At 39.5% G+C, this 16,598-nt stretch overlaps 1 protein-coding gene across 4 annotated transcripts in view; it reads right to left on the reverse strand.

The window, feature by feature from the left end:
• The window catches only part of CAMSAP2 (calmodulin regulated spectrin associated protein family member 2), a 115,733-nt gene that overhangs the window by 83,944 nt on the left and 15,191 nt on the right, over positions 1-16,598 (reverse strand). For all 4 annotated transcript variants that reach the window (XM_050782259.1, XM_050782241.1, XM_050782250.1 and 1 more), the window contains exon 2: positions 10,906-11,165. In XM_050782259.1, the coding sequence (XP_050638216.1) occupies positions 10,906-11,165 (260 nt within the window). The remainder of the gene's footprint in view (positions 1-10,905; positions 11,166-16,598) is intronic.

Consider the following 16,598-nt stretch of genomic DNA (forward strand, 5'->3'; position numbering starts at 1 on the left):
TGGCCTCCTTAAAATCCTTCCGTGACATCCTTCCACATTCCCAATAAAAGCTGGCTTATAGAGCTTTACTTGCTTTGGCTACAATCTTTTTCTCTAACCAGATCTCTTATTACTATCAATCTTGCTCACTACCAATCAGCGGCCTTCTTTCAGTTCCTGGAACATAGCAAACTCCCCTTACATCAGAGCCAGTAAGCTTGCTATTTCTTTTGCCTGGAATGTTTTTTCCAGATCATCTGCCGATTCCTTCAGGTATTTAGGTCTCAGTTCAAATATCAACTCTGGAGACCGGCCTTCCCTGACAACCTCCTATGAAGAGGATGTTCGGCTCCTTGTAGCTCCTTACTAATTTATTTTTTTCACAGCATTTACCATTTCCTGAAATTGTTACAATTTGTCTAATTGTTTATTGGTCATCTTTACTACTAAAATAGTAGCTCCATGAAAGCAAGAGCTTGGTCTGTCTTTTCATTACTACATCCCATTATCAACAAGTACTTATTGAATGAGTCAAGTACTTCCTATCACACAAATTATATGGCAAATAAATGTGACTCTACACTTTCAAATTCCTGAAGATGTTCCCTCCAGGAAATTCTTAGTAGGACCTTTATCATCCAGCCACGAAGTTTATTTATTTTGTGAATTATATACTAACTCAGGGTCTTCATATTTATTCCCTCTGTCAGCAATGCACTAGCCTCTGATCTTTGCCTAAGTGACTCCTCATCTTTCAAATCTCTGCTCAAATATAATCTCCTGTATAAGACTGCTCCTAGTCACTCTAACTATAATAAAATAACACGATTCCTTCAGATCACTTGTATTATCCTGCTTTTACTTTCTTCATAGCTTTCACCGCTCTCTAGTTACCTTTGTAATATTTGTTTGTTTGCTTACCACAAACAGTTTTAGCTTCAGGAAAACAATAATTAGTATTCTCACCATCCTCCAAGTATAGCAAAAGAAATTCCTGAAAAGACGGGCCCTTGGGACACCTTGTAACATAGTGCACTTTGTAACACAGCTCATTCTAACACTCTTTTCAAACATAGAACAGTATAGGCTGAGAAGGAATCTGAGCATGGTAAGGATTTTTTTTTTCTATTACAGAAGCTCATTTATGCAGTTACCAGAAAACAAGCAAGCAACCAAATGACAATTACTAAAGTTTTTGTTTTAATGATCACCTATTTTATTTTACTAAATCACATCACTGACATTAATTAAAAACAATCTGCTTCACTGCTATAACCTAACAAATTGCAAAAATGTTTCCATATCATGGCAGTGTCGGGGCATCAATCTGCTCAACACACACTGGGGTATGTATGGCCACAGGCAACTGCTGTGACTGTCCACTGTTCCATAGCACTACACTATACTGTGCAAATCAGAAAAATATGTAGTTTTAATACCAAACCTACTAAAATATTTCAACATTGTGCTCTAATAATTTATTTTATTTTTTTATTTTTTGAGACAGAGTCTTGCTCTGTTGCCCAGGCTGAAGCGCAGTGGCACGATCATGGCTCACTGTAGCACTGACTTCCTGAGCTCCAGCAATCTGCCCACCTCAGTCTCCCAAAGTACTGAGATTACAGGCCTGAGCGTACCAGTCACTCCAATTATTTATATGTGTGTGTATACTGTTAGTTTTTTAGATATTTAAACTAGGAGAACATTATTACTCCAAAATAGGCCAGGTCCCAGACACTGAAGCTAACTTACCTTATAATATATCATCTATTTAAATTTATTAATCTGCAATGAATGCACAGGAATCTTTTTATCTTTTTAAAAGATAAGGCCGGACATGGTAGCTCACACCCATAATCCCAACACTTTGGGAGGTTAAGGCGGGCGGATCATGTGAGGTCAGGAGTTCAAGACCAGCCTGGCCAACATGGCGAAACTCTGTCTCTACTAAAAATACAAAAAAAAATTAGCCAGGCATGGTGGCGTGCACTTGTAGTCCCAGCATCTTGGGAGGGTGAGGCAGGAGAATCACCTGAACCCGAGAGGCAGAGGATGCAGTGAGCTGAGATCACACCACTGCACTCCAGCCTAGGCAACAGAGCGAGACTCTCTCAAAATAAATAAATAAATAAAAATAAAAAAAGAAAAGTCATGGTTAATATATGCTTAATTCATCTTCTATATTAATAAAAATTATTGCTGGACTTGTGACTGGTGTGGTGGTGGGTTAGTCTTGGGGACTAAGCCCTCAACCTGTGGGATCTGACACTGATCTGATACTATCTTCAGGTAGATAATGTTGGAACTGAATTAGAGGACACCCCACTGGTGTCCGTTGCTTTTGTGGGGAAAAACTCTTTTCCATTTTTTCTAAGAAAAGAGAAACTTAGTATGAGTCTTACAGAGTAGCCTTTATCTTTCTCATCAAAAATAGCAAGTTTAGCAGTATCAGCTCAAGACTTCAAACTTATAAAGCTGTTCCTTTACTTGTTTTTGTCATTTACCACTATTAGGTAAAAAATATCAGAGTTCAAAATCACTAGGAGCAACATAGGATGGGGAAGGGAACATCTAGACCCTGAGGCTCCCAAAGGAACAGAGTAAAAACCAAGGAGCTAGTTTTTTCCACCTTCCAGTAGTTAACTACTAATTAGAGTTCACATAAGGGATAAAATATTTTTTGCCAGCTCTGTTCTGGGTTCTCTTTCTAATCTCCCAATTCTTGATAAATCAAATTATCATCTCAATCCTACCTTAACGAGGTCTCTCCACCCAGGCACGGTGGCTCATGCCTGTAATCACCAGCACTTTGGGAGGCCAGGGCAGATGGATCACGAGGTCAGAAGATCAAGACCATCCTGGCTAACATGGTGAAACCCCATCTCTACTAAAAATACAAAAAAATAGCCGGGCATGGTGGCACACGCCTGCAGTCCCAGCTACTTGGGAGGCTGAGGCAGGAGAATCGCTTGAACCCGGGAGGTGGAGGTTGCAGTGAGCCGAGAGTACACCACTGCACTCCAGCCTGGTGACAGAGCGAGGCTCCATCTAAAAAAAAAAAAAGTCTCTCCCACTCAAGCCTACTAATAAATCTTCATGGCCTGCACCTTAGTTCAGGCCGCCAGCTATTTCAACAGCCTCCTAAGTGGTATCTCTTCTACAATACACCACGGTGACTTTCTGAAACACAAATCTGATGATACCCTCTCTGGCTTAAAACCCTACACTAGGGTTGCCATCACTTCCAGGATAATGTATAAACACTTGGCATAGCATAAAACGTCATTCATGCCCTGTCCCTATCTCTGTGATCTCGTTTCTTATCACCCCTCAAAAGGCAGCTAGTGCTAATGCTACAACCAAGCTGCTTCGTCTGACCTGAGGGTACCATGCTCTCACACTCCCTTTTAACATCCCCTTATACTCCCATGTACAATACCATACAACACAGCCTTCATTTATCTACCTGGTAAATTCTTCCACATCCTTCAAAACTCAGTTTAAGTGTAGTACAGAGTTTGGTGCTCCTAAAGTTTTATACTCCTAAAACATTGGACAGTTTTCTATAAGCCACCGCTAGAAAGTGAGACACTGAAGAACATGAAACTCTTTGTAATCATGGTAGAAAATACAAAGGGCAATGTAGAAGGTCCTTAAATAAATTAATAAATGGTCTGACAATTCAGTTTTATTAAAAAGAGTCTTTGTGAGATCATCTAGTAAAGTAAGTACCATTCATCAAGTTATTTCTATGAGAAAGTAAAACTTGGAGCTCCAAATGATCACAAATAAAGAGTAACTCTAACATGATAAACATGGTTGTAAGGTATCAAAAGATATTGTGAATTTGTAACAGAGGTGTGGATGTTACCTAGAAATAATGGAATCCAAATTAGGTACATGAGTAGTAAACAGAAAATTGAGTTCTAGCACTATGCATGAAGAAGAAAACGCTGTCCAACAACATCTATGAGAATGTAATTATTTTTTCAAAGACAGGTTTAGCTTATAAATTTGCAAACCACTCATATACAAGGGTAACCAGAAATTAATGTCTTTACACCTACTATTACAATATTACATTTATATAATCCTCTTCTTAAACAGGGAAAGGATTTTTTTTTTTAACAAGCAAGCCTCTACACGAGTAAATTACACTTGAGTTCCAACAGATGGTGACACCATGGAAATTCATAAGCATAGTTGCCAAATAGGACCAATGTTTAAAAAAAAAAAAAAAGAGGGACAACACAGAGTTCCTGGGATCAGCTTCTCTGTTCTCAATACATTTTGTGTATCCAGCAAAAATAATGGTAACTAGAGAATTACTCTGCATATATAAATATATTTTTTTTTCCAAGAAGGAGTCTCACTCTGTTGCCCAGGATGGGGTGCAGTGGCACAATCTCAACTCACTGCAACCTCTGCCTCCCAGATTCAAGCAATTCTCTCACCTCAGCCTCCCAAGTAGCTGGTATTATAGGCGTACACCAAGTAGCTGGTATTACAGGCGTGCGCCACCACGTCCAGCTAATTTTTTTGGTATTTTTAGTAGAGATGGGGTTTCACCATGTTGGCCAGGCTGGTCTCGAACTCCTGACCTCAGGTGATCCATCCGCCTTGGCCTCCCAAAGTGCTGGGATTATAGGCGTGAGCCACTGCGCCCCACCTGCATATTCTTAAATACCGTATTAACTAACTCATGTCCACCTAGACTCTGTCACAACTCTACTTCATCCCCCGTCAGCAGTCATTCTACTTAACTGCTATAATCACTCCTAAGGTACATGGAATTAACATAACCTTTAAGACAGGAACAGAGTGGGTAAATGGAACAGAGGGGGAAATTACTTTGAAAAGAAGCCTAGGCAAATTACCAAGATTTCAAACAAACCACCAGGCAGAGTTCCAGGTGGCACACCGTTTCTATTTCCTTCCACCTCACTACTTCGCATCTACCTATTCCCTAGGCAAAGACAAAAATACAATTTAGTGTTTAAGAACATAGGCTTTATCCTGTTATCATGTAAAAGAGAAATAAAATAAGAAAAAAAAAAGAATATAAGATTTATAGTTAAAGCAGAGATTTCAGAATCCTGCCTTCACTACTTACTATACTTGCTCTGTGACCTTAGTTATGTTCTCAAAGCCTCCGTTTCTTCCATCAGTAGATCAGGGATGATCCTTTCCTCTTGGAGTTGTAAGAATTAAATTATGTAAGTTAGAGTGTTAAAGTGTAAGCACACTGACTGGCACATGGTAAACTAAATGAAAAGAGCTACCTGATAAGCCAGGTGTAATCCCAGCTCACACTTGTAATCCCAGCATAGCCCAGGAGTTTGAGATCAGCCTGGGCAACACAGAACCCTGTCTCTACAATAAGAATAAAAAAAAAAATTAGCCAGGTGTGGTGGTGCAAGTCTGCAGACCCAGCTACCCAGGAGGCTGAGATCGGAGGGTCACCTGAGCGCTGCAGGTTGAGGCTACAGTGAGTTGTGATCGCGCCACTGCACTCCAGCCTGGGTGACAGAGTGAGATCCTGTCTCGAAAAAAAAAAAAAAAAAAAGAGCTACTTGATAATCATAAATAAACAATAGATAAAATCTGAGAATTAATAGACTGCAATAATTATTTAAACTAAGCTGAAAGTATAGCGGTTCAGTTCACAACGCTTCCAAGTGTTTTGTAATATAGTATGAAAATCTATTTCATAATTCTGTAACCTATAGAAAGTTAAAAATCCTTAATTCAGACTTATAGGCTCCTCATGATCTAGCTCTAAATTATTTTTTAGCCTCATCTCACATTTATCCCTCCAAGCAGTCAATATTTTAATTTGTAATACTTAACATACCTTTACAGGTTCAACCTTGAGTCAAACAATTCCTTCAACCCAGTTACTACTCTCATCCCATCCCTTTTCCCAACTACTGAAATCCCATATCATCCTACCCTACGATGCCTTCCCCGATCCTCCCTAGTAGAGATTATCACATCCACCTCTAAGATCTCAGTATCTATTGCTTGAAGTTAGAACATTTATTTCATGCTGTCTAGTTTTTTTTCCCCAGTTTTCTTCCTCATTAGATTTTTAGTTCAAACATCATTCAAGCAGAGATGTCAGTGGTCAGCTGGATACATAGAACATAAAATACAGCCAGGTGTGGTGGCTCACACCTGTAATTCCAGCACTTTGGGAGGCCGAGGTGAGTGGATCATGAGGTCAGCAGCTCGAGACCAGCCTGGCCAACATGGTGAAACCCTATCTCTACTAAAAATATAAAAACTAGCTGGGCGTGGTGGTACACCTGTAATCCCAGCTACTCGGCAGGCTGAGGCAGGAGAATCGCTTGAACTCAGGAGGTGGAGGTTGCAATGAGCTGAAAATGCACCACTGCACTCCAGTTTGGGTGACAAGAGCAAAATTCAGTCTCAAAAAAAAAAGAAAAAATAAAAAAAAAGAAGTATGACTAAGGCAAGTTTGACTGATATGCAGATTGTATTATTAATTTTGGGGTGGAGATTGAGAGGAATGTTTTTGTTCTGAGAAGTCATGTTGGGAAGTTTTTTTGTTTTTTTGAGACAAAGTCTCATTCTGTTGCCCAGGCTGGAGTGCAATCTCTGCTGACTGCAACCTCCTTCTCCCGGGTTCAAGCGATTCTCCTGCCTCAACCTCCCATGTAGCTGGGATTACAGGCGCCTGACATAACGCCCAGCTAATTTCTGTATTTTTAGTAGAGATGGGGTTTCACCATGTTGGCCAGGCTGATCTCGAACTCCTCACCTTAGGTAATCCACCCACCTCAGCCTCCCAAAGGCTGGGATTACAGGTATGTGCCACCGCGCCTGGCCACATCTTTTCTTTTTAAAGATTGATTACTAAAAGAACTACAGAAAAGATACCTTACAGGTTTGAACTGCCATTTACAGGATATTTGAATTTAACCATTTAGAGAGGTCTTTAATATTTACTCTTATTTCCTATGTCTGCTTAAAGGCTAAATGCAGGATACTTATTTCTCTTTAACAATTTAACTATCAGAAATATTCAGTATGCATACAAGGCATGTTATTTCAGATAATGATAATTTCTATTTGAATTTAAATTTCTTCTCTACATTTTAAATTTTAAAACAGTAAAATCATATAAAAATGTTAATAGTGCAGAATTATATCAAATAAGAAATGAAAGCTACCATTTATTTCTCCAATCCTATTTAATCCCATTTCACAGAAGAAACCAAAGTTAACAGTCTGGTGTAAATTCTTCTAAAGATTACTGTCTTCATATATATTATTTCAGGGGGAAGTTTTATACTGAGACTTTGATGAAAAAGAATTAGTACTAACATTGTTTCTTGAAAAATTAGGATGATACTTTTGCTACCACGACACTTTTTTCTCCCCCCAAAAGGCTGGCATACAGAAATAAAATATCCCAAATTTAAGATAATTTAGAAGTAGAAGAGCGGGGGCAATATATTCAGTACAATTAAACACACTATTTTTCATGATACTTCCCAAAAAGCAGGAAAGAAAACTGATAATTTAAATTAACTCTTACTTTACTCTTTAAAAAAAGTTTCTTTTTTTTTTTTTTTTTTTTTGAGATGGAGTCTTGCTCTTGTCACCCAGGCTGGAGTGCAGTGGCACGATCTCAGCTCACTGCAACCTCCGCCTCCCAGGTTCAAGCGATTCTCCTGCCTCAGCCTCCCAAGTAGCTGGGGTTACAGGTGCCCGCCACCACACCTGGCTAATTTTTGTATTTTTAGTAGAGACGGGGTTTTGCCATGTTGGCAAGGCTGGTCTCAAACTCCTGACCTCATGATCCACCCACCTTGGCCTCCCAAAGTGCTGGGATTACAGGCGTGAGCCACCATGCCTGGCCAAAAAAATAGTTTCTTAAGGAACAACTTTTTACTAGTAATCTGAGAAATTTTCTCATGCAGGTTTCAGGAAAATAGTTATATTAAATATCATCAATCAAAATGCCACAGCAACTGGAAAACTTTAAATCAAATTGTGATAAAAGTTGAAAGTATACAATTAAAACACAGGTTAGTAAATGTGACACTACAAAGGGTTAAGATGATGTAGGGCAAATATGAAGTTCTCAAGTTCTTTGGTTGGTTTGTTTTTGAGACAAAGCCTCACTCTGTCACCCCGTCTGGAGTGCAGTAGCGGAATCTCAGCTCCCTACAACTTCCACCTCCCAGGTTCAAGAGATTCTCCTGCCTCAGCCTCCCAAGTAACTGGGACTACAGGCACGCACTACCACGCCCAGCTAATTTTTGTATTTTCAGCAGACACAGGGGTTTCACCATGTTAGCCAGGCTAGTCTCAAACTCCTGACCTCAGGTGATCCACCAGTCTTTGCCTCCCAAAGAGATGGGATTACAGGCGTGAGCCACCACGCCCAGCCTCAAGTTCTCAAGTTCTAACAATCCACAAATAGAAGCTAGAACCAGAGATAAAAATTCTATGTTGGGGCCAGGCGCGGTGGCTCACACCTGTAATCCCAGCACTTTGGGAGGCCGAAGCGGGTGGATCACGAGGTCAGGAGATTAAGACCATCCTGGCTAACACGGTGAAACCCCGTCTCTAATAAAAATGCAAAAAATTAGCCGGGCGTGGCGGCGGGTGCCTGTAGTCCCAGCTACTTGGGAGGCTGAGGCAGGAGAATGGCGTGAACCCTGGAGGCGGAGCTTGCAGTGAGCCGAGATCACGCCACTGCACTCCAGCCTGGGCGACAGAGCGAGACTCCGTCTCAAAAGAAGAAGAAGAAAAAAAAAAAAAAAAAAAAACCTCTATGTTGGCCATGCTGTGCACCTGTAATCCCAGTACATTGGGAGGCTGAGGTGGGAGGATCACTTGAAGTCAGGGGTTCAAGACCAGCCTGGCCAACATGGTGAAACCCAATCTCTACTAAAAACACAAAAATTAGCTGGGCATGGTGATGCAGAACTGTAATCTCAGCTACTTAGGAGGCTGAGGCACAAGAATTGCTTGAACCCAGAAGGCAGAGGTTGCTGTGAGCAGAGATCGCACCACTGCACTCCAGCCTGGTCAACAGAGTGAGACTCCATCTAAGACCAAAAAAAAAGATTCTATGTCATTTACACTACATTCCTTAAATACTATTAAAATACATTCAAAGCTATCAGCAGGATCAATAAAGTGTGAAAGAAACCTGAGTAACACAATCAGCAGTCTACCAAATCCCTTATTTTATAATTAATTGTCCAAGTATTTCACACATACAAACTACACTGGAAAAAAAAAATGTAGAAAACATGTTAAGTTTGTTTCATTCTTATTAGAGGATCTAAAATAGACACTCTAAGGATAAGTAGGTTATCTATGACATATATATCTGTATCTGAAAGAAGAGCAACTAAGCAAATGCTGCTTCACAAAGTCATGGATGTGCTTTCTAACTATCCACTTGGCCTTCAAACAATGGAAGCAGAAGTAATCAGAAGCTGGAGCATCCAACTAGGGGAGTGATTCTGGGGGAGATGAATATGAGACACTGATAAGGACACCAAAGTAGATTCTGCTTGTCCCTGGCATAGGCAAACTGTTCACATATGATATGTATGCAAAGCAGGTATGCCAAAGTCAGAGGGTAACTATAAGGTGATTTTGGAGCTATCAATGAAAGATGACAATTTCATACTGGATAATCCACATGCGAGTTATTGTTAATAACTGTACTGTAAATCTATAACTAAATTTCATTAACTAAATTAATCAATATATTATTTTCCATTACTTAGAAATATTAAAAGAGTTACTTTAAAGAAGGAAAAAAAGCAGAAAACAAAACAGGTCATCACCTCATTTAGTAATAAATTTTATAAACTAATTTTTTTGTTCATTCTTCCTAAATTTCGTAATTTCATAAATTTTATAATACACTTTTCTACATATACCCCTTACCTTCCTCCCAAGCAAAACTACTACTCTTTGATTAAATCATGACATGATTTAATCGAGTATGGAAAAACCACTTTTCTTTCTAATACTATTCTTGATGATGTCCACATTTTGTGAAACTCAAGCTAAAGCAGTACAATGGACTGAACCAGCATACAATGAACTTAAACATTTAGATTTATGTCTCCTGAGACTGCCTATGAGAGAGATCCTGCGTGATTGTCCCAGGCCAGCTTAGAGGCCACCTGTGTGTTTTCTACAAGAATGAGTTCAAAGCTATTAAATAAACGAAAATATCTGATATGCAGAAATTTACCAAGAAGTTATTCAAGTACGTAAATCAGCTTATTTTTTGAGACAGAGTTTCACTCTTGTTAGGCTGGAGTGCAATAGTGCGATCTCAGCTCACCGTAACCTCCACCTCCCGGGTTCAAGCCTTTCTCCTGCCTCAGCCTCCCAAGTAACTGGGATTACAGGCATTTGCCACCATGCCCGGCTAATTTTGTATTTTTAGTAGAGACAGGGTTTCTCCATGTTAGTCAGGCTGGTCTCGAACTCCCGACCTCAGATGATCTGCCCGCCTTGGCCTCCCAAAGTGCTGGGATTACAGACATGGGCCACCTTGCCCGGCCATAAATGAGTACTTATTAATCTCAACTCTTTTCTAATGATAAAGTCAAGGATGCATTTTCCATCTCTTCTAGCTAGTCCCTACGATGGAAAAACTAAAATTTTTCAATTAAAATTACATTAAGATAGTTGGAAATTATGTAGTTGTTTCTCTGAGGTATTAGATGGCACCAAACATTCCAAAATAGTTAAAATCTTCCTTCATTTGGAAACAAGGTTAAGAAAAAGATGATTTTTAAACTCTAGGCAAAAACACAATCCAATTTCAAAACATTTCCCTCTGTTTTACAGTGTATCATTCACACTCAAAAGTACACACTTCAAACTTAAAATAATCTTGGGTATATAAAGACTCACCATCTGTATGGGTTTCTTGTGGAGATCTCGTTCAGTTACCAATTTTTCCTGGTCAGTGACATAAAGACCTTTCTGTGCTAAAGCCTGGATTACAGCATCATGGCCCAAAAGGGGTTTTGCAGCATCACTCTTGAGAATGAGACTCCCAGCACGACAGTATAGTTCAGCCGACAGAAGCAAATTAACAACAGGTGGTTTGATGTGTTCCTGGTCATACTGATCTGTGTAAAATGGTTCTCGAAGTTCCTCTGGCACATTTTCTATAAAGATTAATGGAAAAAATTCTCTTACAAGATTTTTATAAAAGAAACAGAATTTATTTAATAATTATTATTTATGTCACAGAATTTAAGATTCCCTCTAAAAATATAATAATAACCCTTTAACTGAAAAGATGATTCATTAGACCTTGACATATAACCTGGAATGAGAAAAAGATACAAATTTCCTTTACAGAAGATATTTTCTGAGTATATTCCAAAAAGGGACTACAAGACAAGGAGAAAAGTTTTCTGAGTCTAGTGGCTCTTGGGAAAGTATTCCCACATTCATAGTCAAATCTACAGAATGAACTATAAGATTCCTAAAACCTAATTTCAATGACACTCCTCACAGGCAAGCGTTCAACATGGAAATGCACCACAATAGGTATTTCAGGAGACTGCTAGTCCTTGCCACCTGAGAATACAAAATCATTTGCCCAAAGTTTTACAGCTAATGAGCTGCAGAATAGAGACTGCCTAACTTATTCTATCTCTTTGCCTCAAGACCCCTGCCACCTCTCCCTTAGTGCCTAGCTTGCTGACACTACTGAGAAAGAATTATAGCTATTGTTTAGGAGAGAGCTACTCTTAAAAATCCCTTACACTAGTAAAACACTGATATCGTCACATTACCACTGACCGACCACTCCCCATCCTACCTGAAAAAGACTTCCTGGACACCCAACTCACAAGTTTGACTAAAACATAAGTAGTAGTTTAGAAATGGGAGATGGGAAGGAAACCAAAATCTCCTCCAAAGTTTCTCTTTCCTGCTAACCACAACCCTTTAAGAATGCCAAGTCCCACTCTTCCAATGTCCATTCCCACTCTCCCAATATCTGCTCCCAAATCAACTTAAGCAAAAGCATTTGTATTTGATGGCAGCAAAATTACCAAAACAAGAGAAACAAAATACTTCTCATTATTTTACAAATTTTCTTGCCTAATCTACCCTGCATCTCTTCCTCCTCCTCTCCATTTCTTACCTGGGCTCTATGCCTCTCATTGAAGCAGGACAAGGATGAGGTACGTCCTCCAGAGGTGGGGCTTCTGAGTTAGAGGTTAACATGGAGCTACAATTATAGAACCTGATAGCTCTGTCCTGAGACCTAGCCAGTTCCTCACTTGCCTTCTCCGTAGAAAGTGAGGTTCTGAAGCCAGCCATCCCATCACTGATCTTAGCTCTTTCCTGAATAGGCAGCTTTAATATAAGCGCAATAATGCCACAGTACTAACCAAAACCGGTACTTTGAAAAATCTGTAGCCAGGCACAGTGGCTCACGCCTGTAATCCCAGCACTTTGGGAGGCCGAGGCGGGCGGATCACGAGGTCAAGTAATCGAGACCATCCTGGCTAACACGGTGAAACCCCATCTCTACTAAAAATAGAAAAAATTAGCCAGGCGTGGTGGCGGGCGCCTGTAATCCCAGCTACTCAGGAGGCTGAGGCAGGAGAATCGCTTGAACCCAGGAGGCAGAGGTTGCAGTGAGCCGAGATCACGCCACTGCATCCAGCCTGGGTGACAGAGCGAGACTCTGTCTCAAAAAAAAAAAAAAAAAAAGAAAGAAAGAAAGAAAAATTTGTTTACAAAGCATTAATATACTCCTTAGCAATTTAAAGTTTTTTTAAAGTTCCTACTATTTAGAAAAATATCTTCACACAATATTGTAATAATTATTGCGTGTTCATTTTCTATACCAGCATGGTTCAAAGGAATTCAAGGAATCAGAAATAACCCTCATCCTCAAGGAGCCAGTAATTTACAAAACTCTAAACAGACAGAGAGGTAGAGTTAAGCAATTCAGAAATTAGAGACAATACTAAGCAGGAAATTATTAAGCACCAAATGAAAGAAATAAACAATTAAGTACTTAAGAGTTCAGAAGTGGGAGCATCACAGTGGGGGGACAAAACTTCATCTTTAAAAAAATTGAGGCCGGGCGCGGTGGCTCACGCCTGTAATCCCAGCACTTTGGGAGGCCGAGGCGGGCAGATTACCTGAGGTCAGGAGATCGAGACCATCATGGCTAACACAGTGAAACCCTGTCTCTACTAAAAATACAAAAAATTAGCCAGGCGTTGTGGTGGGCACCTGTAGGCCCAGCTACTCAGGAGGCTGAGGCAGGAGAATGGCGTGAACCCGGGAGGTGGAGATTGCAGTGAGCAGAGATTGTGCTGCTGCACTCCAGCCTGGGTGCCAGAGCGAGACTCCGTCTCAAAAAAAAAAAAAAAAAAAAAAATAGAATAGGCGGGACACGGTGGCTCACACCTGTAAATCCCAGCACTTTGGGAGGCCAAAGCGGGCAGATCACCTGAGGTCAGGAGTTCCAGACCTGCCTGACCAATTTGATGAAACCCCTCTCTACTAAAAATACAAAACTAGCTAGGCATGATGGCAGGCGCCTGTAATCCCAGCTACTTGGGAGGCTGAGACAGTAGAATCGCTTGAACCTGGGAGGCAAAGGTTGCAGTGAACCCAGTTTGCGCCATTGCACTCCAGCTTGGGCAACAAGAGCGAAACTCCATCTCAAAAAAAAAAAAAAAAATAGAATAGCAGGAAAAAGCAGAATATTAGTCAGAAAAAAAAAAAAAGCCTTTCTAAACATAAAGAGAGAGAGGAGAGAAAGAGTAGGAAAAAAAGATGTGAAGAGACACCAAATTGAACAATCTGGGTGGAGAGAAGAGTTCATGTGGGAAAGCAGTAAGAGGCAAAGCTGGAATGGGAGAGGTTGGTGATGAGGACTTGAAAGAAATATTCATCTTTTAAACATGAGGCCTTTGTATATTACCTAACAAGGAGGTGCTGACAGTTTTACAGGACAGTGTCACATTAAGACTGACGTTTTAGAACAATCTGGTATTTAACATTGATGGCTATAAAAATCAGACATAAAAAACTACCATATAGATATAAGGAAATGAAGTTGAAAGGCAGTAGTGAAAACAGAAAGAACAGGACATAAGAGACTAACTGCTAAAGACAAACAAAAAGTACCCAGGAATAAAGCAAAGAGAGAGGGTCAAGATGGAAATCAAGAATAATCAAGCCTACATTACGAGGGAAACAGTAATATCACTAACAGGAAAATGAAAATCAGAGGCAGCACCAATTCTAAAAGCAAGATCGAAAACTCAGTTTTAGACATTGAGTTTGAAACAATAGCAAAAATATCCAAGTGGAAATATCCAATAAGCAGCTGGAGATATAGGACTGTGGAAAGAGGTCAACAGTGGATGTATCAATTTGGGATTCTGGTGACATCTAAAAATATCATCCTCATTTAATAATTGAAAACACTTTCCTTTCTTCATAGCTGCATTACCCAGCAGTGAGCCAGCCTTAAACTTAATATAGCTGCCTCAGCATGATGGTGAAGCTCCGTTTTAAATTGCAGAATATAGTGCTGGTATTCACATTTTAGTATTATAGGAAATAAACAGAAACTATTAGTAGAACAGCTGTAAAAGGAAAATTATTTGATTTTAAGATAACTATTATACAATGTATAAATAATGGATTCTTATTTCCTGTATCAATAAAAAATGGCTAATATAGGTTATTTGGCATTTAAATATTAGCTGTGAAAAGTAAATGCTCATTATCAGGATTACAAATTTATCTATCATACCTACATATCCACCTAGCACTTATTTACTGCCTTTACATCAATTTTCATAGATGACCTTTATAACATCGTGTCAGACACAGTCCTAAACATGCATTCTGTCATTTAATCCTGACAACCCTCTTACCCTATTTTACAGATAAGGAACTCAAGAAAGGATATCTTGCCCAGGGGCACATAGCTGATAAGTACAGAATTATAGCTCTATACCATCTTGCTAAACAGGCTCAAACATAATAATGATGTGCCAAGATCACAAGGGTGGAAGGTGGAAGACAAGAGTCCAGGGGTTGCTTCCATTTCATTAAAACATACCCACTAACCTAAGTTGTGAAAGTATAAGTTTTAAAAAGACCCCAATGCAAGGAAAAGGGAAAGGATCCATAGCCAATCAAAGACTGTTTCAAGAATACAACAAAAACAGATTTTTCAGCCCTCAAGAGAATGTAAAACTTCATACTGAATATAAAATAGGTCATTTTAAAAACAAGTCTTCAAGAGCTAAATATACTTAAGAGAAAACTTCAAAAGTGTCTATCATTTTACCAATGGTACAAGACTATTTTTCAAGTTTGGAATTGTACCACGTTAAAAAAAAATTAACTGGCCAGGCACAGTGGCTCACGCCTGTAATCCCAGCACTTTGGGAGGCCGAGGCGGGCGGATCACGAGGTCAGGAGATTGAGATCATCCTGGCTAACACAGTGAAGCCCCGTTTCTACTAAAAGTACAAAAAATTAGCCAGGCGTGGTGGCTCGTGCCTGTAGTCCCAGCTACTCGGGAGGCTGAGGCAGGACAATGGCGTGAACCCGGGAGGCGGAACTGCAGTGAGCCGAGATTGTGCTACTGCACTCCAATCTGGGCAACAGTGCACAACTCCGTCTCAAAAAAAAAATTAACTGAAACAGCATATTAGAAAATAAACAGCAAAATCAAAGATAAGAGGTTTCACTCTCTCCCTAACCTCCAGAACACAAAAAGTAATAAATTAATACTGACAGAACGGCTGAGTGAAATACCACTGCTAGAACTGCAAAGGATACGAGATGAGTTTTTTTTGTACACCACGACTTAAGCAGAACATAACTTAATCATGTTACTGTAAGTCCCGACTAGACCTAAGTTTTGAAATTGACATCCACCTGAAATGCCTGAGGTACAGGTAGAGGGAATAGAGACAGTATTGCTCAAGGCAATTTTCTATAAAACTGGGTTAGCTACCAGTTGCATCCACATTCCAGCAAGTGACACAGATTTATTTAAAGCAATAAAGGGGCAGGAAGCAGGAGGGGAGTACATTTCAGAAATATCATCACACTAAATCATAGGCATACCACCTTATTTTCCAAATCTAAAGATAGTTTCTAAAGTAATTACTATTATAGAACTTCTAAGTTTCAAAGAACTCCAATTAAAAGTAAGCCACGGACTCTGAACTTGAAATTAACCAAAAGACATAAAGATGATCAATAACATTTAAAACTTCATAGTACTTAAAATAATACAAAGCACATAAAATAATATTTTATTTCTACTTCCTCTCACTTTAAGTTACCTCAAGGAGAGCAAGATACTTATCAAAGTATCAAAGAAAGTTATCAAAATGGCAAAAAAAAAAAAAAAGTTTAAACCCACTGTTGACAAGCATGTACTGATATGAATACTCCAATACATGACCAAAGGGCAAGGATCATGTCTGCCTTATTTACCATGATAAGAATCACTAGGGCCTAACTCAGTGCCTGGTACATGGTAAGGAAAGATTTGATGAATAAATAAAAATGTTATTAAAAAAAAAATTCTA

This window comes from Macaca thibetana, chromosome 1 (genome assembly GCF_024542745.1).
Source record: "Macaca thibetana thibetana isolate TM-01 chromosome 1, ASM2454274v1, whole genome shotgun sequence".
Classification (NCBI taxonomy): Eukaryota; Metazoa; Chordata; class Mammalia; order Primates; family Cercopithecidae; genus Macaca; species Macaca thibetana.